Source organism: Protopterus annectens, chromosome 6.part0 (genome assembly GCF_019279795.1).
Source record: "Protopterus annectens isolate FY-2018-M chromosome 6.part0, PAN1.0, whole genome shotgun sequence".
NCBI lineage: Eukaryota > Metazoa > Chordata > Ceratodontiformes > Protopteridae > Protopterus > Protopterus annectens.
The window spans coordinates 1,319,539,395-1,319,565,119 of NC_056737.1; the positions used below are offsets into that span (position 1 = coordinate 1,319,539,395).

Sequence of the window (25,725 nt, forward strand, 5' to 3'; positions counted from 1 at the left end):
TCCCTTGCCACCAATTCCCAGGGTACTTCTAAAGATCAGGGAGGAAGGTCCAAGGGCTATCCTCATTGCCCCAAACTGGCACAGGCAGCACTGGTACACCTTACTCCTCAGCCTGACCAGGGAACTACCCATGAGCCTGCCTCTAACAGAAAAACTGCTAACCCAAGAAAAAGGGTCAGTACTGCATCCAAATCTTCAAACACTCAGCCTGTCTGCATGGCTTATACCCCAGAGGTGGATATCGGGCCACTTTTGAGCAAGCAGGTTCTGGATATCATTAAGGAGGCCAGGAGGCCCACCACCCAAAAATCCTATTCTGCAAAATGAAAAATATTTACTGCCTGGTGCCACAATAAGTATCAAAGCAGCATCCATGCCACTCTCACTTTGGTTCTGGACTAACTAACAGAGCTTGTGCAGAAGGGATTATCAAAATTCATGCCTCCGCTATCTCTGCTCATTCCCCAGCAGAGCTACCTTTGTTCTCCCATCCCCTGTTAAAACAATTCTTTAGAGGGGTTTCACACATCAGACCACCTAGAAGACCACCCACTCCAGCATGGGACCTGAACTTTGTCCTCGAAAAACTGACTTTACCTCCCTTTGAACAAGCTGCCTTAGCAGAATTGAAGTCTTGGAAGACTGCCTTCCTGTTGGCTGTAACCTCAGCCAGGAGGGTTTCTGAGCTTCAGGCTCTCATGGCCATTGAACCTTTCATTATTTTCCATGCAGACATGGTATCTGTTAGAACCAACCCCTCCTTTATGCCTAGGTGGTATCTGATGTGGTCCTTAGTCAGGTTATCCATCTCCTTACATTCTTTCTAAACCCACAAAATAGGGGAGGAAAGGACTCTATAAATTAGATGTGCACAGACAGCTTAGGTACTATCTGGATAGGACCAAGTCTTTCAGAAAGACTGACCAGCTGCTGGTCAGCTTCGCCCCAGGGGCAGAGGGGAAACCTATATCTAAGCAGACCATTTCTAAATGGATATCGCACTGCATCCATTTCTGCTACTCTTTTCATGGGAAGATGCCTCCCAAATCAGTCAGAATCCTTCCTACTAGGGCAGCATCAGCTTCCACTGCCTTCCTTAGAGGCGTTCCTACCAAGGATATTTTAGAAGCTGCCACCTGGACATCAGTTCACACCCTTCACTAAACACTACCAACTAGCTATTTTCTCCAAATCCAGGACAGGCTTTGCTTCAGCAGTCCTGCAGGGCATTGTGGCTTCCACTTAAAGCAGTGCAAGCCTAGTCTATGTGTCCCTTCCCTTCCCCCTACTTTTCAGCTTTGGGAGTCATCCCACAAGTGATGACTGCAACAGTGAAACATGAAGAACATAGTACAGTTGTGTACACTTGCCATAAATGTAGATGTTCAAGTGTATTCACTGTTGCAGTCCTGTTTCTCTCCCTCCATCCCCCTCTTTATTTCCATCATAGCATATAGCCTTCCCCAGGTTGGCCACCTTCAGGCCTTCTTGGCATGGCTCCTATGGGTTGGGGGCAAGAAAAACTGATGTGATGGCGCCGCCTTCCTCTATTTATAGTCCTGATGATCTGACGTCACCCTCAGGTGACCTGCAACCGATGCAGGAGGGAAATCCTTTACTCTGGTATTTGGGCTGGCCAAGGGCTACCCATCAAGAATAACCCACAAGTGATGACTGCAACAGTGAATACATTCTAACATCTATATTTACGGTAAGTGTACACCTGTTATACAGCCGATTTGATTTTGTAACTCCACTAGGGTGGCTTGTTTTTTGAGTTAGTTCTGTACTTCTTCCTGGTGGGGACAGCTGCCTCTACACAGCTATTAACATGCTTGTACAGTGTTTCTGTGAATAGTTCTGCATAGGCAGAAGTGTTCTCAGGATTTATGGGCACTTGAAATTTTGCCAGGTTCTCACTTAAATAGCAAGAGGTTAGCCTTAGAATAGTTCCTGAATATTCCAGGTTTAGCTGGGGTTCTAGGTTTTCTTTTTACTTTAAAGGAGACCATTTTGTGGTCTGACCATACCAGGTAAGGCATTACATTAGGGGGTGTGCAGCAGTCTCCCATATTAGTGAGGACCAGATCCAGTATGGTTGCGCTCCTGCTTGGTGTATTGACTATCTGGTCCAGGGAGTTTGTGTTTACAATATCCAGGGGTCTCTGTGCATGTACATTTGGTGTGGTATAGGATTCCCAGTTAATAGTGAGGTAATTAGTCACCCATGAATATGATATTTGGTTGGCTAGTTAGTGTTTCTAATAAGTTTAAATACATGGTATGGATTTCCTGGGTCATAGAGGGGGACCTATATCTTGCAAGGAAGTGGTAATGAAAGGCTGGTTTGTTTTCTGGTAAATAAAAATCTTCAGAGTGACTGCTGGTATGGTTTCACCGAATAGCTAGAGCTAGATTAAATTAATAACTTTGTTGTTGTTGATAAAGATAACATGGTCGATTTTTGGATTTCACTAAAACTTTTGTTTTGATGCAAATGGATGGGTTGTGTATTAATTAGGAATTGGGTGGAAAAAGAGTGAGGAGGTCGGAGTGTGAATATTGTGTTGAGAGGAGCTGCTTGCCAATAAAGAATAATAATGGCATATTGCAGGGGTCCGTGTTGTGGTTTGTTTTGTTTAATGTGTGTTTTTTGTTTTTGTTATTGTTCAAACATTATGCCACGGTGGAAAATAGAATAAATGTCCTAATGTTGCTAGGATGGGATAAAAGTGGTCCAGGTTAAGATAGAGGAATGAAGACAACTTGGAAAAGCTGGAAGATTTGACTGAAAGGTTAAACTAAAGAACTCTTTAAAAGAATTTGGATCATGGAATGACGGTTATAAGGAAAAAGAGTTCAGAGTACCTGGGTGGATTATGATGCTATACACTGCCCTAGGTAAAGGCAAAAAAGAGGAAGTAGATACATTTTGGAGAAGTATCTATGAAGATCCTGTGGAACATAAAGATGCTAAATGGATAGAAGAAGTAAAAGAAATAAGAATTTTAAAGGTACGGGATATGAAATGGGATGAAATAACAGCCAGAGTGATTGAAACAAAGTTGAGAAAAGCCTCTAACTGGAAAACCCCAGGCCTAGATGCAGTACCTAACTTTTGGCTTAAAGTACTAACTGCTTTGCTCAAGGATTTAGCCGTGAGCAAGAACTATTTATATGCGCATCCCAAACGCACACCGCACTGGTTAACAGGAAAAGCAATGCTTTTACTTAACAGTGAACCTGTAAGCTTCCCTAAAAATTATAGACCAATAACTTGTCTTCCAACGACATATAAACTATACACGTTAATTGATGCCGACAGAGTTTATGGTCATTTAGAAGAAAACTCAATTATGGCAGTAGAACAAAAGGGCAGTAAAAGAAAGTCATATGGAACAAAGTATCATTTGTTGTTAGACTGTTTTATAGTGGAGAACTGTAAGAAGGGGAAGAATCTAAGTATGGCATGGATTGACTACAAAAAAGCATTTGATAGTATCCCGCATTCCTGGATAAGAGTGCTTAAACATGTATAAGATGCGCACCCTACACTGGTACCTCCAAGGGGGATATTCCAGGGTGACTTTGTCACCGTTGCTATTCTGCCTTGCCATTAATCCATTATGCTATTTACTTAACTTAGTCCATGGCTACAATCTGGCTCCAAGAAAACAAAACCTAATGACTTCATCTTTTCTTTGCAATGATTTAAAACTGTAAAACTGTATAGCTCATCAGATGAGGAACTTAAAGCACAGCTGCAGGTTGTAAAAAACATTTTCAGATGATATTGGAATGTCATTTGGTCTTGATAAATGTGCAAAAGCCACCTTTAAAAAAGGAAAACTGCAGCTCCAGGAAAACATCAGTTTGGGACAAGAATGTGATATAAAAGAACTTGAGCAAGAGGGAATGTATAAATACTTGGGAAATGATCAGCAATAAAACATGAACAAATGTGAATCAATCTCAGTAAGGAGTACTTTAAATTAATCTTAAATTAATCCTGAAAACAGAATTAACATCTGGGAACAAGATCCAAGCTGTAAATCAATTTGCTGTTCCTGTCCTAACTTATAGTTTTGAAGTGATTGACTGGCCCCAAAAAGTGTTGGACAGAATGGATATTAAAAGAAGGATGCTTCATGCTCACCGAATGATTTATAAAAATTAGTGTTAGTGTATACCAAGATTATATATTCCCCGTTCCGAAGGCGGGATGGGCCTCCTTGAAATTGATTACATGTATAGATCTGCAATTGTGGGACTCCACACAGATCTACTGACCTCAGAAGATCCAAATGTAGTGAAAGTTTTGAAACATGAGGAGAATAAATCAAAGATGACTTATTTGCTTAATTTAGCAAAAGCATATCAACATCCAGCAGGAATGGAAGTCAAACCAGAAGTAGATAAAAACCAGGCAGCAACTGAATGTGCTAAAAAAACAAAAAAAATATAAGGTGAAGGACCAGATGAGAAGGCAAGAAATGTGGAAAAAAAATAAATATAGTTGCAAGTATAGAAAATGTCTGGAAGAGCCTCATGTTGATCAAAAATGAACAGAATGGTTAAGGAGAGGTGAATTCACATCATGAAATGAAAGGTTAATATTGGCAGCCCAAGATAATGGGCTTACCTACACACTTGTTTACAAAGTCCATTGAACATGTGGGAGAAACAGACATCTGTAGTTTTTGTAAAACCGAATTGGAAATAGTCACGCACCTTATTGCTGGTTATGACGCACTAATGGCAGAGGGACTGTATACTGAAAGACATAATAATGTGGCGAGACTGTTGCACTGGAGATTGTGCAAACATTATGGTATCGAAGTGGCTGAAAAACACTGGAAACAGAGTCACAAATAATCCTATAAAATGATGTTTATATCACATGGGATCATCCAATACCAAACAGTTCAAAAGATAAATGCTAGAAAACCAGATATAGTGGTCCAGGAAAAGAAGACAAAAGTAGCATTGATCATTAAAATCACCACACCTAGTGACTACAGTGTCTTGCATGCAAAGAGACACAAAGTCATAAAATACCTGGATCTGCAGGCAGAAACGAGAGCCATGTGGAAGAAAGATACCCAGACAGTTCCAATAGTAGTAGGAGCAACTGGTCTTGTAAAAAAAGAATTTGCAATCGTATTTAGTTACCAATTCATGTAACATCGTACAAACTGCAGGAGTCATTACTGGGCACATTGCGGGTGCTGCGAAGAGCACTTTTGGCTAACCTCAGAGTGAAACAATACTAATTTCATGATCTTTAATCGTACTTAGGAATGGGGTCCATTCCCATCATGGTATTAAAAACCCAAAAGAGTTGGAGAAATTAAAAACGGCAGAGACCCTCGGTAACCCTGTGAAATGTTTGCTGTCTTAGACCTAGAAACTGTAGACTTCCCCCAAAGCAGGTATAAGACAGCTCGATATGCAGCTAAATCCAAAAACTTGATGAACCAGCAAGTAATCGTACCAAAAAAATTATTGCAGAGAAAGAAAGTTAGCACTTTCACGGTAATACCATACCGCTTCTTCAGACAAACATGATTGGGGACAGAATAACTTGTATACAAATGACATAATCTTAAACAGCTTAACAGCCAATAAAACAAACATTCATGCAGCCACATTATCAGCTTAAAGGCATATGAAGTAGATAATATTTACTGGCATAAAATCTGATAAATAATAATAAAAACATTAACACAAATAAATAAAACATGAAAAATATTCATAAATATATAAACAAACAACAATAAATGCCCTACAGCCATTTATTCCTTAATACAGGCTTAATGGGGACATGATCATTCAACCCCATAGCCAAGTGTGCTCCCAGCCTCAAGATCCACTCCAACTCGACCACCTCAGTACGAGTCACTATATCACCACCTTGCAGACCTGGGCTGATCACACACAATACCTGGAAGACAAAGTTGTGTTCAGGGCCAGTAGACAAAACATGTTTCGCTAAGGCACTAAAATCATATTGCTTCTTAATGCAATACACATGGTCCCTAATTCTTTCTTTTAATCTCCTGTTTGTCTTGACAATGTAGAATTTATAACAGTACTGACAATGTGTTAAATAAACCACATTCCTGGTGGAGCAATCAGCAGATGCCCTCAACTTCCACAGGTAGTCCGTGACATGGTGCCTAAAGAACCTAGACTCATCTATAAACTGACAAAAATTACATTTGACATTTAGATGTACCCATCAAAACTTGGGATCCAGACATAACATGTCTAGGAAAACATAACTGTTGCCTTAAATTACTGTGGTTCTTATATACAAATCTAGGGCCATCTGCTAATATATCGGAACATCTGCTGTCAGGTCTGTAAAATATGCCAGTTCCTGGTAACTATCTTTCACCATATTTGCACCATGGTAACATTTCAAAACAATGGGAGGACAATACCTATGAGGTGATTTGATTGATTGCCTATACAGAGCAGAAAAATATGGACACGCTGTACTCTCACACTCTGTTATTCTGGAACAAGCTTGATCAACTTCTACTTGGGTGTAACCCCTGAAGGCAAACTTTTTCTTCAAATCTGACGTCAAAAGTAGTACATGACAACCTCGAGACCCTAAAGGCTTGACCTCTCACAATGTTCCCAGATATATGTTGTGGATGCATACTCCACCTATGGAGATATGATGGCCTATAACAGTCCTTCCTATGTATCCTGGTCAGCATTTTGCCATTCTCCAGCCGGATGTTCACATCCAAGAAATCAACAGTGACTTGGGAACAAGTGAGGGTAAATTTCAAAAAATTACTACTATTTAAAGAATGAAAAAATAAGTCAAGCTCATGCTTGTTGCCTTTCCAACCAATAAACATGTCATCAACAAAATGTCTATATATGGCAATATGACCTCTATGTTGTCCCAATACATGATGGAATTCCTATTCCGACATCACCAAATTGGTGTAGGAATTAGCGCAGATGGTCCCCATAGCCATGCCAGCTTGTTGCCAGTAACATTTGTCCTGAAACATAAAGATATTGTGTTCAAGGACCAGCTCTAGAAGCATGCACAGGAAGTCAATCTGCTTCATGTCAAATGTATTACCCCTAGCCAAAATTTTCCTGACCATACTAATGCCTTCCTGGTTAGGAATGCACGTAAACAGGGATACAACATCTATCGTCACTAGAAATTGAATATCCGAAACATCCCCCTCACTGGTCACATTATATAAATCTCTAAAAAAGTTTTCAGTATCTTTCAATACAACTTCACTCACGTCAAGAGCTATTCGAAGTTGTTTGTCCAAATAAATGGACATAGCCTGAGTCAACCAACCACTCCCAGCTGCAATAGGTCTAAACTGTGGGAGTGTAGGGTGTTTGTGGATCTTGGGTAAGCCATGAATCCGAGGAATAACCGGAAATTCAGTAATAAAGTAATCAAATAGTTCCTTGGTAGGTAGACCTAAATTAAAGCATTCAAGTAAACAATTATCTATTCTGTTCTTCATCACACTCACACTATCAGCTTCCACACTAATATATGTATTAGTATCAGACAACATCTGATTCATCATATCATAATATCCAGAATCTAAAATCACTACACAGCCACCTTTGTCTGCCGGGCGGATAGCTATATTTTCATTCTTAATCAAATCATTCAAGGCTTGTTGTTCAAATCTAGTCAGATTATTACAACTTGTCATCTGTATTCTATTAATGACTTGATATATTTCTTTCTCACAAACTGTGAGGAAGACATTAAGTGCTGGTGTAAAAGCTGATGTAAAAACACTGGGTTTCCTAAAAACCTTAAATTCAGGATCCTGCCTCTCAGAAATATTAGGTCCATCAACAAAAAACATACGTAAAGACAAATTATGTGCAAACAACCGTAAATTAATCATACAGTCAACAAAATCCACTTTAGCTGCGGGTATGAATGATAACCCTTTTGATAATACTGACAATTCATGCTGTGTTAAAACATGTCTGGAAATATTCCAAACTAAGTTGTGGCTCTCATCCCCCACATCTTTTTCAAGGAACAGTTCTGTTGGACAGAAGGGGGTTCTTTGCATTTCTGTCATTTCTGTGTTTTGTTAAGAGTATTTCCTCCCCATACGAATAGGGAGGGGCAGAATCAGAAAATCCAGCTGAGACTGTGGGGGCAAGTACCACTGGACCCAAGTCATTGTGGGTAGCTGGTTCAGTACTTTTGGTAACATGAGGACAGTCCATCATTGATGTGGAATATACCGAACTCTGAGGCTCCAGTGAAGTCACTTCAGTGCATAAATTGCCACCCGTGTTCATGGTATCTGGGGGCTGAACAATAGCCCCCTGCACAGGGGCTGAAACTGAAGTGGATGATGCCAAAATCTGCTTCTTTGCCCCCTCAGTAGGAACAGAAGAATCTCTATTGTCAGTACGATTTATCAGTATGCTGTGTTCTAGGCCATGCAAAGATGTGCTGGTTATGAAAATCATTGATGTCCCGAACCAGCTTTTCCTTCACATTTAGGAGACGTTGTTCATGTGCATTCACTTTTTCTATGATGTCATGAAAAATATATCTGAAGCATCCAGTCCTAAACATTGTGTAAGCTCACACTGCTCTTCTCTGATCTGTTTGGCTAATTTAGCCTCAACAGGTGAGAAGTACTTGATCAAAAGTTTCAAATGGGCACAACCTGTGTCCAAATTGATCTTCTGCCAACTGGCCAAAAGATCTGGATACGTGTTCCCATAGGTCAACATGTTCAAGACACGCATGCCTCTGGGTATAACATGATGTTCCAAACAAGCCTCAAGGTGGAATCGTTGGCACTGTAACCTTTTAAACTTGTATAAATTATTCTCAAGATTTTTTCTCACCTCAGGAGCCTTATTGTCCATGGTACACACAGCATTCTGATCAGTGTCCATTCACAAATCCCCCATGCACAGAGGATTTTGTTGAATATTCAAAAAAGTATGTAGTCTGTTCATTACAGGCAGATTTCCCAAATCTGAAGCGTCTACCACCATAGCTGCAAACAGTATGAACAACAAAAACAAACCCAACTGCAGCAACCAAACGAAACTGTAAAACTGTAAAATTCCCCAAAGCAGGCAGAAGACAGCTCGATATGCAGCTAAATCCAAAAACTTGAACCAGCAAGTAATCGTACCAAAAAACTTTATTGCAAAGAAAGCACTTTCATGGTAATACCATACCCGTTCTTCAGACAAACATGAATGGGGGACAGAATAGCTTATATACAAATGACATCATCTCAAACAGCTTAACAGCCAATAAAACAAACATTCATGCAGCCATATTCTCAGCTTAAAGGCATATGAAGTAGATAATATTTACTGGCATAAAATCTGGTAAAAAAATAATAAAAACATTAACACAAATAAAACATGAAAAATATTCATAAATATATAAACAAACAACAATAAATGCCCTACAGCCGTTTATTCCTTAATACAGGCTTAATGGGGACATGATCATTCAACCTCATAGCTAGGTGTGCCCCCAGCCTCAAGATCCACTCCAACTCGACCACCTCAGTACGAGTCACTATATCACCACCTTGCAGACCTGGGCTGATCACACATAATACCTGGAAGACAAAGTTGTATTCAGGGCCAGTAGACAAAACATGTTTTGCTAAGGCATTAAAATCATATTACTTCTTCATGCAATACACGTGGTCGCCAATTCTTTCTTTTAAGCTCATGTTGGTCTTGCCAACGTAGAACTTCTAACAGCACTGACAATGTGCTAAATAAACCACATTCCTGATGGAGCAATCAGCAGATGCCCTCAACTTCCACAAGTAGCCCGTGACAGGGTGCCTAAAGAACCTAGACTCACCTATAAACTGACAAAAATTACATTTATGACATTTAGGTGTACCCATCAAAACCTTGGATCCAGACATAACATGTCTAGGAAAACATAATTGTTGCCTTAAATTACTGTGGTTCTTGTATACAAATCTAGGGCCATCTGTTAATATATCAGAACATCTGCTGTCAGTCTGTAAAATATGCCAGTTCCTGGTAACTATATCTTTCACCATATTTACACCATGGCAAAATTGTTGATGGGTACATCTAAATGTCATAAATGTAATTTTTGTCAGTTTATAGATGAGTCTAGGTTCTTTAGTCACCCTGTCACAGGCTACTTGTGGAAGTTGAGGGCATCTGCTGATTGCTCCACCAGGAATGTGGTTTATGTAGCACATTGTCAGTGCTGTTATAAATTCTGCATTGGCAAAACCAACAGGAGTTTAAAAGAAAGAATTGGGGACCATGTGTATTGCATTAAGAAGCAATATGATTTTAGTGCCTTAGCCTAGTATCAACCTATGAACCTATCTGCCCTAGGGCATTTATAAGCCTAGCCAGACTGCGTTTTGCTTTTGCCTCCCTTTTAGATTAGTTAAGGTCACAGAAGATAGCCCTTTTAAAGTTAGTTTACTGTGCCTCTGTCTAGCAAGGACATAGAAGAGCCATGAGTCTGTCATTCACAGATTCTGATGGTATCCTTCACTGTCCTCCAAAAATTCTTCCACAACTCCCACACAATTTCTTGGCTGTGCCCCCTTTAGAATGGAACACTAGCGAAACATGTTTTGTCTACTGGCCCTGAACACAGCTTTGTCTTCCAGGTATTGTGTGATAAGCCCAGGTCTGCGAGGTGATGATATAGTGACTTGTACTGAGGTGGTCGAGTTGGAGTGGATCTTAAGGCTGGGGGCACACCTAGCTAATGGGTTTGAATGATCATGTCCCCATTAAGCCTGTATTAAGGAATAAACAGCTGTAGGGCATTTATTGTTGTTTATATATTTATGGATATTTTTCATGTTTTATTTATTTGTGTTAGTTTTTATTATTATTTTTTAATTTTTATCAGATTTTATGCCAGTAAATATTATCTACTTCATATGCCTTTAAGCTGAGAATGTGGCTGCATGAATGTTTGTTTTATTGGCTGTTATTCTGTTTGAGATGATGTAATTTGTATACAAGTTATTCTGTCCCCATTCATGTTTGTCTGAAGAAGCGGTATGGTATTACTGTGAAAGTGCTAACTTTCTTTCTCTGCAATAAAGATTTTTGGTGTGGTTACTTTCTGGTTCATCAAGTTTTTGGTTTTAGCTGCATATCGAGCTGTCTTCTGCCTGCTTTGGGGAATTTTACAGTTTCGTTTGGTTGCTGCATTTGGGTTTGTTTTTGATGTTAGACCTAGAACTCATCTTAAGAAACGTGACCTAGTCAAAATAACGAGAGTAAAGAAGACTGCATTTGCACATGCATCAAAATGCATGCACATCTGTTTCTGCTTTTTCAGTACTTGGATTTTGGAGCTGACGTGAATGATATTCTGTATCTAGTATAGTAAACTGAGGAAAATGAACATACTCCACTGTGCATGATGTGTTTCTCATGTCAGTTCTGTTATGTAATTGTATTACACACTAATGCAACACTACTGCAAGCCAACATTCAGCATTGACAAATCACTTAGGTTTATGTTGGTATAATCAATTTTTAAGTGAAATCCCAAGTATTCATGTATGTGGCATTCTGTTTCCTTGCAGACGTTTGTGTCTTGTTACTCTACTGGAGTTTAATCAATAGTACAGATTTATTTATCAACTGCTGTTGCTAGACTTTTTCACTAGAGCCTTTGTTTATTGTAATATGTTTATATAAACAAACTGTACCTTGTTGGTTAACAGTGCAACTAAACCACATATTAGAATGTTAAAATGGGGAGGTGTATTTATGTGATGTGGAAAGTCGCACCTCTAGCAGCCTACACACCTTGCATTTTAGATACTTTTCTGCAAAATAAACTTAAAAAGCCTAAGGTGAACATAAATATTTCATAGGTTCATAGCTAGGTACTAGGCTATCGGTCCTGGGGCCTATACAAGCCCAGCCAAAAAGATACCTTGGCTTTTGCCACCCAAGAAAATTATTTTCCTGTGCCACTGTCGAGCAGAGCCACAGAGGTGATCCCTGGGGTGAATTTCCTAGTTCCCATCCAATCATCAAGATTTTTCTTGAAGAGTGCTAATGAGGAGCTTTGTTTGATATAGATAGGTAATTTATTCCAGAGTATGGGAAGTCTCTAGGACGGGAATCTATCCCTCCGGCATGTTCTGTATATTGTGGTGACAAGGTTTAGGTCCCTAGAGCATGTAGCTCGGAGGGATTGGGGTTTCTTTAAGTGGAGCATGTCCAACAGCTCTGGGTTTGACATAGCTTTGTATGTTAGGCAGAGATCACCTCTGAGTAGGTGATATGCGACGGAGTAAAGCTGGAGTCTTTTGAGACTGTCTGCGTAGGGCATCTGTTTGTGGACAGTAATCCTCTTTGTGAGGTATTTCTGCGGCCTTTCCAGTTGTTGTAGATGTCTTGTGAGGTACATACCAGAAGTGGCATTGTACTCTATAATGGGTCTGAGTGATGAGTAGAGGGGAACAATGACCTCTTTTTTTCTGGATGAGAAACCTTTTGTGATGAGATGTGCCACGTAGAAGGGTTTCCTGACTATTGTGGCGATGTGATTATCAAAGGAGAGACTACTGTCTACCTGTGTCCCAAGGACTCTTATCACACTTTTGGTGTTAAGTATACTACTGCCTATGTTGTAGTTCATGGGTACAGAGTTTTTACCAAAGGGGATGACAGTGCAATTTTTGGCATTGAGCTTGAGGCCATGGCTTTGACACCAGGCATCTGTCTCAGTGAGGCCCTTTTGTAGGATGTCCACATCGTTAGGAGTTTTGATTATGGCTCCTAGTTTGCAGTCATCTGCGAACTAAGACCTTCTGTGTTAGCCCGTACTTCAGAGAAGTAGATGCCAAACAGGAAAGGACCCAGGACTGAACCCTGTGGTACTCCACTTGTCACTGGTCTGAAGTCGGATTTGGAGTCTGCTACTTTCACAGTGTAGGTTCAGTCAGTGAGCCAGTTGGCAACCCATCTTGTGACATAGGGATTTATACCTAGTTTAGTGAGTTTATCTATAATTCCAGAGTGGGGGATGGTGTTGAAAGCCTTGGCAAGATCTAGATAGGCTGTGTGAACCACCTTACCCTTGTCTACAGCTTTGGTGACTGCTTCAGAGAAGTCTATCAGGTTTAGGAGACATGATCTGCCTTTTACAAACCCGAACTGGGTGGGATCAGGAGTTTGGAGATTACCAATGTCTTTGTTTATAAGTTCCATAATGATACATTCCATGGCCTTGCAGACCAGGCTCGTCAGGCTAATGGGGCGGTATTTCCCAGGGTCTGTGGTGGCTCCCCCCTTGTGGAGTGGGATAACCGTTGCTGTGCACCATTCAGCAGGCACAAAGCCTGAGGTGAGGCTATGATTGAACATGGTACTTAGGTGGGGTGCCAGTTCATTCTATAGTTCATGTAGAACACAGCCTGGGATGTTGTCTGGTCCCATGGATGCTGTGTTCTTGGCTTTGAAGAGTGTGTTTTTTACCTGTGCAGCTGTGATTACAGGAACTTTGCATTCTTCCAGTATAGAGATGGGCTCTTTAGGGGGTGAGAGGGGGGTAAAGTTAGCACTGAACCTATCTGCCAGGATGTTGGCAATATCAGTTGGGTCTGTATATTTAGTGCCATTGTGCTGTAACTCTGAGCAGATCTGAGTGTTGCCATTCAGATTCTTGACATAGCCATAGAATGCTTTGGGGTTGTCTTTAGAATCAGTGGCAATTTTGTTTTCGTAACTAGCTTTGGAGGATTTTATCAGGGATCGCAGCTTCTTACTGAGGCTGACCAGGGAGCTCCTCCACTCGTGTGATTTTACTCTCTTTTGCAAGTGTTTCTTCCTTCTGTTGTACAGTTTGTTTATGGTAGGGGACCACTAGATTGGCTTCCTTTTTTTGGAAGATAGCGTCTTGGTTTTGTTTGGGCTAGCACGATCCATGCACTCATGTAAGTGCTTATAAAGTGCAATTGTGTAGGATTCAGTAGTCGTAACTGTATTGTCCATCTACATGGGTGTCATGAAGTTCACCACTTCTGTCTTAAGAAGCATGAAGTTGACTTTGGAGAAATGTTTTACCATGGTTTCCTTAATGGGGGTGGGGGTGGGGGGGTGGAGGCAGGATGTGGATATCTAGAGTAATTAGCTTATGGTTGCATCGGACCAATGAGGCATTGACTTAAGGTGTGGAACACTGGTCACTCATATTGGTAATGACTAGATCTAGGATATTGTTGCCCCTCGTGGGGGTGTGGATAAGTTGATCCAGGGCATTGGAGTTTATGAATTCTAGAAAGCGTTGAGCGAAGGAGTTGGTACAGGAGTAGTTTTCCCAGTTAATGGTGGGGTAGTTTAAATCGCCTATTATTAGGGTGTTTGGTTGAACCTTAATATTTTCCAGTACATCAAGAAAAGAAGAGTGGGAATCCTGGGGTATGGTGGGTGATCTGTAGCAAGCTACAATTTGGACTGCAGTTTTGCCCAGAGTTAGTTGCACTTGGATAACCTCAGTTGCATTATGCTGAGCAACTAGCCTGGAGGTGTGGATATCCCTAATGAATACGGATACACCTCCGCCTTTAGTGTTCCGGTCCAGGTTACATGGCCGAAAAGAGTGGTATGAGTTATAGCCTGGTAGTGCAGGGGTGCTCTCTGGAGCCTTGAACCAGGTCTCAGTCACTGCAGAGATATCTATGTTCTCCATTTTAAGGAGTGCCTCGAGTGACTGCATTTTGAGATTTAGACTTCTGGCATTGAGTAGCATCACCCTCAGTTTTTGCGAACAAACTGTACAAAGGGCTATGTTATTAGTAAGAAGTATGTTGATGCTCAGTGTATTCATAATCTTTTTCCAAAAATACAGTAGAGACTTTATTATCCAAACTAATTGGGACCTAGGGTAGTTCGGATAATTGAACATATATTGAACCAGATATAAAACTTATAAAATCCTTTTTTTTTTTTTTGCAAATAGGGAAAATACCTTTCAACCATTTAGCGATTTCAGTGGATAATAAAGAATATTTTTCACACAAGAGTGGGCTACAAGCTCAAAAAACACCAACAAGCAAATGTGTAGAATGTTCACATATTCAGACATTATCATTTTTCCTACCCAAAAACTTTGGAAGGCTGCGTTCGGATAATTGACATTTTGGATAATTGACTGTCTACTGTACTGTAATTATAATGCATACAGCCCCCAAATTATATTTTTTCTAAACTTTTACAAACAAATCTTACATATCTTGAAAGCTATATAACCTAGATATATATTTTTAAGAACATTTTTGTTAACCAGATGTGAGTGTTCACATAAATTATTTTGTAAGGATATGTTTACTGAGATATTTACAGAAATATGAAAGCATATGTTTAATTGTATAATTACTGGACATCTCTAAAGGTGCGTTACGTAAAGGCAAATATTAAAGACTGCTTTCTTCAATGACATCTAAGGCTTCGCCTTGTCATTCAACAGACTGCAGGTCACTTGTTTTTTTGAAGTATTAAGTGCATTTGTAAATATTGCTTATTTTCATAATTACTAACAAACTAGCAATATTTCCAGAATGGTGTGATAAACCAACACTTTCAGTGAATTGTCCTGTCTCCCACATTGGTGTTTCATACCATATAACTCAAAAAAATGTAGGTCTGTCAGAAAAATATGAATATTAAATGGCAAACAAAAATTCATTCTCTACTGCAGGACAGGTAGACTAACAATCTTAGGGGCATTTTAATAACAACACCTTGCCTTTTCTAATACTGCCTGTTATTAACTTGTAAGTTACTTAAAGCCAGACCTAAAAAAGATCTGAATGGCATAAAGAGCTATGAGTGTGAACTGGAAATATACAAAAAGGTGTTTTAGGCTTGAATGATTTTTAAAAAGATGACATTTCTGAAAGAATAGTGGTGTGTGACTAACTGGTCTGGTCCATAAATTTGAAGAATTCTTTCCAAATATAGCCCGACAAGGTGGTATATAGACAGCTGCAGCATGCAGTGGTCTGGAACTTGTTCCCAATAATCTTTATTACATTTGTTTTGAAACCTTCAGTGCTGTAGCCTAGTAAGGTGACCATTGTTTCTATTTGTTCAGCACTGTTACACACCTGCGTGTAGAAAATGGGAAATATTTTTTGTTGCCTTTGTAATGATCATATTAATGTGACAGATGTAAACCTATGCGGAAACATAATTCTTGAGTCGGATGGTTCACATTAGCTGTGGGATAATAAAAATAGTTGCTGTCAGTCTTCTGGGAAGGGTACAATCATTCATGCATTACAACAGTTAAAAGCAAATATATACCATCAGTACTGTCAGAGCTGGGTATGGTATTCCTGATGTTTTATAATGGCTGAAATTGTATTTAATGTTTATTACAGATGCAGGAGCCTTCATGAAGAACTGCTCTGGGAAAAAGCTGGATGAAGCACCCATTACAGTTTCTCGCCTTGAGCCTACAGACACTGTTATGGTAGAGGGGAAATTTGAAGAATTATCTGAAGATTTACTCAAATTGTATTTTTCCAATTCAAAAAGAAGCAATGGAGGAGATATTTCATCATTTACTATTAACCGATTGGAAGGGGTTGCTATGATTCAATTCAAGGATCCCTCGGGTAATACATGTGAATTCTGCAGTACCTGAAAATATATAGCTTATACTTTTCTGTAAGAAACTGTATCTGTCAGTAATAATGATGTAAGCCCTCTGTACTTAATTTTCATTTCATTATTGCTCATTATGGACTAACGTCTTTGTATTGTAGCTGTTTAGCAAAATTTGTGATCGTTTACATTGACTCACCAGGATGTGAAGTAGCACCCCCCCCCCCCCCGGTTTGCTGAGAGAGGACACTGTACTTAAAATTAGTAAATATGAGTTTATCATTTTAAGTTCTTAATGAGATGAGATATTAAAAAGATAAATGGCTTAATGCCCAGCAGGGGCTTTGTACCCTGTAGTATGAGACAGCTGAATTTAAAATTGTGAATAGGAGGGGATGCGGGGGGGGGGGTCAGCCTTCTTGCTGGATGTGTGATTTCTTTTCATCTTCATTAAGTCAATAATGCACAATATTAGAGTTTCAGATATTCTTACTTAAACATTCCATGCTTTCTAGTCTTGACAGAATAAAAATAACATTTAAAATCTACCACTCTTAACTGATAGCCCCATTGGAATGTCAATCAAGTCGGCACTTCCCACACTTCTGCGAACAACAGTGGCATGACCTAACACAAAGAATTTTAGGTGACTGTTTATATCATTCTTCATGAAAGATGGTCTCTTCCTGTTGCAACTTGCGATAACTAGTAACAGCAGGTTTATGGACCACTGGATATATTTTTCAACATGGCTTAAACCCTAAAGTAGCCAATTTATCTGCACTGTTAAAATGTGGCATAAGGTAGAATATTTTAAAGAATCAGCATGAACTTCTGCCTTTTTAAAAACGTTCCTAGTAAAATTTCTTTACTTGTTTCTGTGAAGTAACTGTATGGTGAGAGATGATTTGAAGTGAAACTTGCTGATGAGAAAGGTAAGGAAGAAATGGTGGTAGGAGGGTTTGGGCTGGGTCTGTATCTTGTTATGCTTGTTCAGTGCTCTGCCCTGGTAAAGAAAGATAAATAAATACAATTGTATTCTGGAGGCATCAAAGTTCATATTCACAGGACACAGAAAATTCTAGAGTATAAACTGCAGCTATAGTAAGGGCGTTGATGGTGGGGGGTGCTGAGTTGGAGACGCAAGTGTTGGTAACAGGAATACTTGGCATAATGGGGGGGTGAATGCTAAAACAGCTGTCACTGGTAAATTCCATTTGGTAGCTGCATTATAAAAGGAGCCAAATAACATACTGACAGGTAAACTTAAATTGAGCAATTAAATTTCAGTCTGTGTTAAGCAGGAAAGGTTGGAGGAGGAATATTCAGGTGGGATTCAAACTTTGTCATAACTCATGCTGGCTAGAACAAATCAAACAAGAAATGTCGTAAACCTGATGTAACTGTACATGTAAGAAGTGAAGGTCTTGCTACTGGTACATCTGTTGTGCAGAGAGCTGTGGAGCCAAAACACACCAGGATGGATGAAAGTAGCACAACAGTATTCTCTATGCTGCTACTAGTACTACTTGGAAGTAAAGTGAGAAAAGAGAAAATTCCAGAATTCAGACAGTAGTTGAAGCAGTGGTGTTAGGGGCAGGGTAATGAAATTGTAAAAGATTAGAAAAATACATGGGGGGCTACATGGTATCATGCATCTAAGACAGGCTGACAGAGTAATTCTAAAACTGAAGTAGAAAATTAAGTAGGGGTAGAAATGGAAGTATCCGCAAAACCAAGACTATAAAGATAATGCAAGTTCTAGGAAATTGAAATATAAGTACTGAGAACAGTGAAAGCAATAAGGGAGAAGGTGGAGGGTGGCAAGATGTACTTTGTAATGCTTGAAGCCAAGATAAAAAAAATCAGTTGTATACTCTACTTTTACATGGACATTTAGCTGTATGCATAAAACTAGCAAAGCAGTAGCCAATAACTGGGATACATCTGGATGCAATATGTATTAAGGGGTTTGGGCCTCTGTTTAAGAAGTGGTAGGGTCAATAATTTCAAGTGCTTCAACATCAGAAAATAAAATATGGTTGTCTTAACAATTACAATGAATGTTGAAACTTGTAATAGCATTAAATGTTTTTGCAGGAGGGGCTTTATCCCCCTGCTGCTTAATGGGTGAGGGGGTACTCAGTTACTGTACTTAAACTTTATATACATATATATATATATGTATATATATATATATATATATATATATATATATATATATATATATATATATATATATATATATATATATATATATATATATATATATATATGTATACACATATATATATATATATATATATATATATATATATATATATATATATACACATATATATATATATATGTATACACATATATATATGTATACATATATACACATATATATATGTATACATATATACACATATATATATGTATACATATATATATATATGTGTATATGTATACATATATATATATGTGTGTGTATATGTATACATATATATATATGTATGTGTATATGTATACATATATATATATATATATATACATATATATGTGTGTGTGTGTATATATATATATATATATATAAGAGAGAGATAGATGCAGATGGAGATATATATATGTATATGTATGTGTGTGTGTATATATATATATATATATATATATGTGTGTGTATATATATATATATATATATATATATATATATGTGTGTGTGTATATATATATATATATATATATATATGTGTGTGTATATATATATATATATATATATATATGTGTGTGTGTGTGTATATATATATATATATATATATATATGTGTGTGTGTGTGTATATATATATATATATATATATATATATATATGTGTGTGTGTATATATATATATATATATATATATATATATATATATATGTGTGTGTGTATATATATATATATATATATATATATATATGTGTGTGTGTGTGTATATATATATATATATATATATATATATATATGTGTGTGTGTAATATATATGTGTGTGTGTGTATATATATATATATATATATATATATATATATATATATATATAATCCGACAGAGTTGATGGGTTGAATGTATATAAAATGGATTTCATTCAACCCATCAACAAGATGAATCCTCAAAATACAAAAAAGGAACAGCTGATAGAACACACTGGCTTTTCTACTGTGCAGGATCGCAATACAGTGTGGGTCAGGGAATTCACTCTTTCTCCATGGTACTGTGATCTCAGAGTTGGTGTATATATAATTAGCAGGGGTGTAGAGGTGCAGGGGGGCTTACTCGTTTGCAAAAAAGTAGATGAATACAGTCTTATTATCCATTTTGGTCAATAGAGTTTTAACAAGGACCCTGGAAGTGAGCAAAGACTATGGTGATGTGGCAGTTTATATTTGGATGGGATAAAAGGTACTGTTGAAGAGACTGATTAATGAGGAAGACCAAGGATGTGTGGGAGTTTGGGGTTGGGGGGTGTTGAGTGACTCTAGTTATAGTTTTCCATTCAACGTGTAGTAAACTGATGACAGGCACAAAAATATAAATTTATTATTGGGCAAAGAGGATGAGAACCATACTTATGAACAATAATATTCCATCTAAATATGAAGCGACTACATTTTGAATTTGGATGCAAATAAAGATAGCACAATAGTTATCTGAAGCTGGGGACTTCGGTATGACACCACTCTGATAACAGCATAAGAAAAGAGGTCTGAGAGCTCAATGTGTTAACTGAAGTAATTCAGAAGTGTCTGGCGTTCAAGAGTTGTAAATAAGGGGGCAAAAGTAAAGGAACAGAATGTCAACTAAAAAAAGAAAGCAGACTTTCCAACAAGGGTCAGAGAAGGAACTCAAATAATGATGGAAGAGTCTGGAGAGCCTGAAGTAAAAGTGGTGACTTTGGTCTCCAGCTATATGGTTTCTAGATGCATGAAAAAGTCTCTACAGGAAAGTCTAAGGACCCAGATCAAAAATAAAAGTAGTAATAGACAACTTAAATGAAAATGTACTAGCACTACAAGAAATAGTGTCCAAAAATGAACTAAAAGAATGGATAGAAGCAGCAGAAGTGCGGCTTGACTGGTGGCTGGAAAGCAGAACAACAGATGCCGGGGAGAGTGCCAGAAGGGGAAATCTTAGTCATTGGTATATCGGACAGAACAATTTGAAGGCACTGACTGTATTAGAGCTATAATGGATCTGATTGTTAAATGGCCAGGAATACCTGAGTAGCAGGTACACTGGGCCCATAGAATGATATGGCGGGCAGGAATCTGAGTGGAGAAAAGCCAGACTCATAATATCCCAATTTCTAACTTTTACCTTGAGGGAGAAGATCCTTGGATACCTTTGACAACCAGGCAAGAAGTTGCAAATAGGGAATGGAATGTTTTTTGTGGAATAAGATTTCTCTAGGAAAAAAAAGAGAAAGAAGAAGTAATTACTCCAGTAATGCAAGTTTGTGAAAAGGAGGTAAGATGGCAAATTTTACATCTAGCGTTCTTCAGGGTGTTTATACAAGGTGTTGCTAAAATATTTACTGATACAAGAGAAGCAGTGAAGTATCTTATGTCTTGTCAAATTCAAGAGACCAACAGGACAAGGAGAATAGGGGAACAAATGAGGCGTGTGGAGAAGGAAGCACGAGGAGGCTTGCAGGCCGAAAGGGGACCTGAATATTTCCTGTTTAAGAAACAGGAATGGCTAAAAGAAAAAGTGGAAGTATTGAAGAAAGCAAGATGAAAAATAAATGAAAATTAATAGTGTGAAGGTGCAGAGTAGTTCAAAATAGAGAAAGGAGGGTCAGAGGAAAGGCAAGGGAAAAAGACTGAAAGGAAAAACGTGTAGACTGGGGAGGGAAGGGGGTGACCATGACTGTGTGGACTTAACCCAATGGACTTAATGAATTTTGTTTAAAATATAGCGGTGTTTATAATTTGACACCTTTTTAACACAGGTATGTATGATTTCATATAATCAATGGCAAGACCAGCAAGTCTTGGGGAAAGAAGAAAGGAATCAAAGAATAATGGGACGTTAGCAAATCGTATGTATTTGAAACTTTTAGATTTTACTAACCACCAGTTTTCATGGGGGCCGTACAAGATTTTAACAAAAAAAGCTATTTTGTTGACTTCCCTGCACCCACTGTCTAATACAGTGTGTGGTTTCCTTTTAAATTGTAGAGCAGGAAGTTGTGTGAATGTGGATAAAATAGAAGGCTGAGTCGACTCTTAAGAGAAATCCTAGGTTTCAGAAAGGTAAGGGAGGAGCTTTATGATGTAGATTATGTCTAAGAAGGTGGTGGCCAGGAGGAATATAGCATAAATAGTGCGAGTGAGAAAAGACACTTATGAGAAATGAAAAAAAAAGTTTCAAGTTGTAAAGAAGGGTGGATGAAGGGTGCATGAGAATGAGGACGGTGACCAGAATAGATATGCATGCAAGGAGAGACGATAGAAAGGGCTGGTCTCCAAGGGAGTAAACACACTGCGGGAAGGTAATGGACCAAGGAGAAGCAAGCAGTAGGAGATTAAATATGGTTTTGATTGCTAAAAGAATTGGTATTAAATAAGACCTAGGGTACAGAGAGAGAAAAGAAGTGACAGGCTTCTCCAGTGCTCTACATGGGAAGGGGAAAGATATGAAACAAAAGAAGGAAGGGGAAGACGTACGGGGTACGAGAAGCAAGAAAAAGGGATACAGAACTAGAGTGTACAAGAAATAAAGAAGTACACCTGTAATATCGAAGCATAAAACAGTAAGGCAGGGATAGTTGCAGGGTTAAAGAAGGTAGGCAAAGCAAGCACACAGTCATGAGGTGAAGCAGAGAATGGAAATTGGCAGAAATTAAGCATACTGCCCATGTTATAAGAAAAGGGGCAATAACATCCAAGTAACTGACGCAAGTAAATTGGGATTCCTTCAGTTTAGAATATGCTTGTTTCAAGAAGCTAGTAAATGCAAGGGGGAGCAAAGATGAAGTAGAAATAAAAAATGTGAGAACGTTTGGGGGATGTGTGGGTGCATTGTAAACAATTAGATGAGTATTTAAGGAAGGAATGAAACAACGTAGGAGAAGATTTGAAAAGTGAGAGATGACATAATGGGAGGACAGGGCATGAAATGAAAAAAGTATGGAGAAGAGTAGAAGTGAAGGTAAAAGGTACTAAACTAGACACGGACTGTAGCAGAGTTTGGTCATGCTCCTTGTGCAGTATTAGCACCATCATAGTGATGACAGAAGATGGGACATCAAGAGTGACATACAACGCAGAGAGTGGGTACGTCTGAATGAGGAAAGGCAGTATTGTAAATAGCTGGATATTGTACTTGGAAAAACCTTTATTAAAAAGTTTGGGGGGGTGGCAAAAGAGACAATAGGAAACAAGATTCAGAGATAAAGGGGACCGAAGGGAAGGGACCAAAGGAATGAGAAAGGAAGAATGGGAAAAGGGAAGTGAAAAAATTGAGGTAAGCTGGATGATATGGAAATAGGAGTGGAAATATGAGTAAGTTCATGGCACTTGAATGAGCTGGATGCAAGAATAAAAGTGAGTTTCAAGTTAAATGAGACAATTGATTTGCAGTACAAGAGACTAACAAATTAAATGCACCCACGACCAATAGGAACCATGGCACCCTCAGGTGACAGCTATTAAGATGCACACTAAACTAATAAAAATCACATAAACACTATTGTACATTACATCTGACACAGCAAGTGCTTACACCAACTCCATAGTTGCACAGCCCTAAGATAAAAGTTATACACCCCTATTAGGCAGTACTGCTACCACACCAGAAGGTATCTCAGTCTAGAACATACAGCTACATAATCAGATTTTCAAAAGTACAGTTTGAGTCTCTCTTACTGTAAATGTAGTAAAGTTTTGCTATAGTCAACTGTAGGATTTTAATGCATGATTCACTTTTGTTGTACCGTGTGCGTGGAGTAAGAGAAGCACTAGCAAGACCCTAGGGACTGAAAACAGCAAAGGGAGAAGAGCATTCTCTTAGTTCATGCTGATCAACAGACAAGTTAGAGCGGATTAATGAATGTGAATCAAACAAAATTTTTTTTTTTGGTATGAGATTATTTCTACTGCTTGTTTCTGTTAGGTAAAAACTCTAAGAGTTAGATCTAGTAACCATAGTAACCATAATTTGGCTGTTTATTTTACAAGAATGTTCACTTTAATCTTCTAGCTAAAGAATCATCATCAAACCCCCCTTTTCCCCTATTTTCTACACGGGGTCAGGGTGTTTTGTTAAATGTCACCATCTCTGTCTCTCTCTCTCGATTCAGTGCAACACTCCTGCCTTCTTTGACACTCGTGCCTGACGCAATCCATCCACCTCTTTGCTGGATGCCCTCGTTTCTTATCTTCCCGTCTGTTCTAAATTTTCACCAGGTTGTCTTCTGCTTTTCTGCACGTGTCCAAACAACTTTCTCTCTGACCTTTTCTACAATTGTGCTCCTTATTTCTTCATCTGTCCCACAGTGCACATCCTACCCACCAGTCATCGGCACATCATCTCCAGTTTCCTTAACTGCTCTACCTTTACTGCTCAGGTTTCTGTGCCGTACAGTAGTACTGTGGTCACACCACTGTCTTGTACACCTTACCTTTCAGCTTCATCATTCTTCTGTCATACACTACACCTGACACACTATGCCATTTGGCTGCAGCCCCTCCGATTGTAGCTTTGAAATCTTCATTCATACTTCCCTTCTCCTCAACCACCCCTCCTAGATTCTTGAAGTTGTTAACCTGTTTCAATATCTTACCTTCTTTCTCAATTCTCAGCTTATTCAGATTTTGCCAGTTTGCTGCCATTACCCCTGCCTTACCTGTATTTAATTTCATCTCATGTGCATTCAGTTTCACATTTCTCAGTTTACTGGAGCTGCTCAGAGCATGGCATTCTTAGCCAGAGGTCTGGAGTGCATCTGAACAGAAATCCAAGGCATCCAGTGAAATCTTCTAAAAATAAGTACAATTTAAGCCTGTATTGCACTTTGTGAACTGTATTTTATTGAACTGTTGCTTCAGTTTTACTGTTTTTGCTGCTGCGACTGCTTCATTCTGCACTTTGTACCATTGCTATTTCTACCTTAAATAGCATAGGCTAAATTCAGACTTGCTTCAGACGTGCTGAATCTAGACTGTTGGCTGGTTTCAGTGCTCAAGTGATACCATCTTATATTAAGAGGGCCTGCCTTGCCTCCCTTCACCCTTGTGGCAGAAGTGTGTAGCCTAGGGCCCATCTGAGGTGAGGATTGCTGAAATAAGACAGTGTGTGTGGCTTTCCTATTTGTTAGTTTGTGTTAAAACAGTTTAAATTCACTTGTATTTAAGGCTCGCATTTGAGTGGGTTTGCGCTCAGTTTACCGGGGCTACTGTACTTATGGAATCCTTTGTCAGAGGTCCAGAGTGCTTCTGCTTGAATCCAAAGCCAAGAACAAGAAATTAAGCTTATTTTGAGTTTGATCTGCACTTTTACATCTGTATTTCACTGTTTAACTGCATTGATTTGTGCCTTTTTTGACTTTTTTTTTTTTTTACTGTTTGTGCTTGTTCATTGTCTGCACTTGTTTTGCACTGAAATATTGATTGGTTAGCATAGACTAGATCCAGACATGATTGAACTCAAATCCAGTCATCTTGCATTAAGAAGGGCTCCCCTGCACCCTTGTAGCAGAGTGTGGATATAGCCTTGTCTGAGCTGGGGATTGTTAGAGGAAGGATCATTGTGTGATTTGCAATTGGCAGACTAGTTTAAAACTGTTCAGTTTTGCCTGTATAAAAGCCTTGGTTTCGTGTGTAGCTGCACACCTCACAGTGGTGGTTAGCCGTGCCCTGTATAGACACACATGCCTAAAAACACATTTTCCTTAGATCACAGTCAGTAACCCTCCCAAGCTTCACTGCTGCACTGAGGGCAACTCAGTTAAGCACAGACCAGTGTCACCACACTTTCCATTCCTGAATAAGTCCCCTTGTTAACCTCAGAACAAAAGCTGATCTAACTTGCTCCTTCACAAATAAGTACTT

The 25,725-nt window shown here is 38.8% G+C and overlaps 1 protein-coding gene across 1 annotated transcript in view; it reads left to right on the forward strand.

Moving 5' to 3' along the window:
- LOC122804788 (protein mono-ADP-ribosyltransferase PARP14-like) overlaps nucleotides 1-25,725 on the forward strand; it is a gene marked incomplete in the record, with an annotated part of 1,493,437 nt that overhangs the window by 298,808 nt on the left and 1,168,904 nt on the right. Inside the window, 1 exon segment of the mRNA XM_044074882.1 lies at nucleotides 16,431-16,667. Within this exon segment, the coding sequence (XP_043930817.1) occupies nucleotides 16,431-16,667 (237 nt within the window).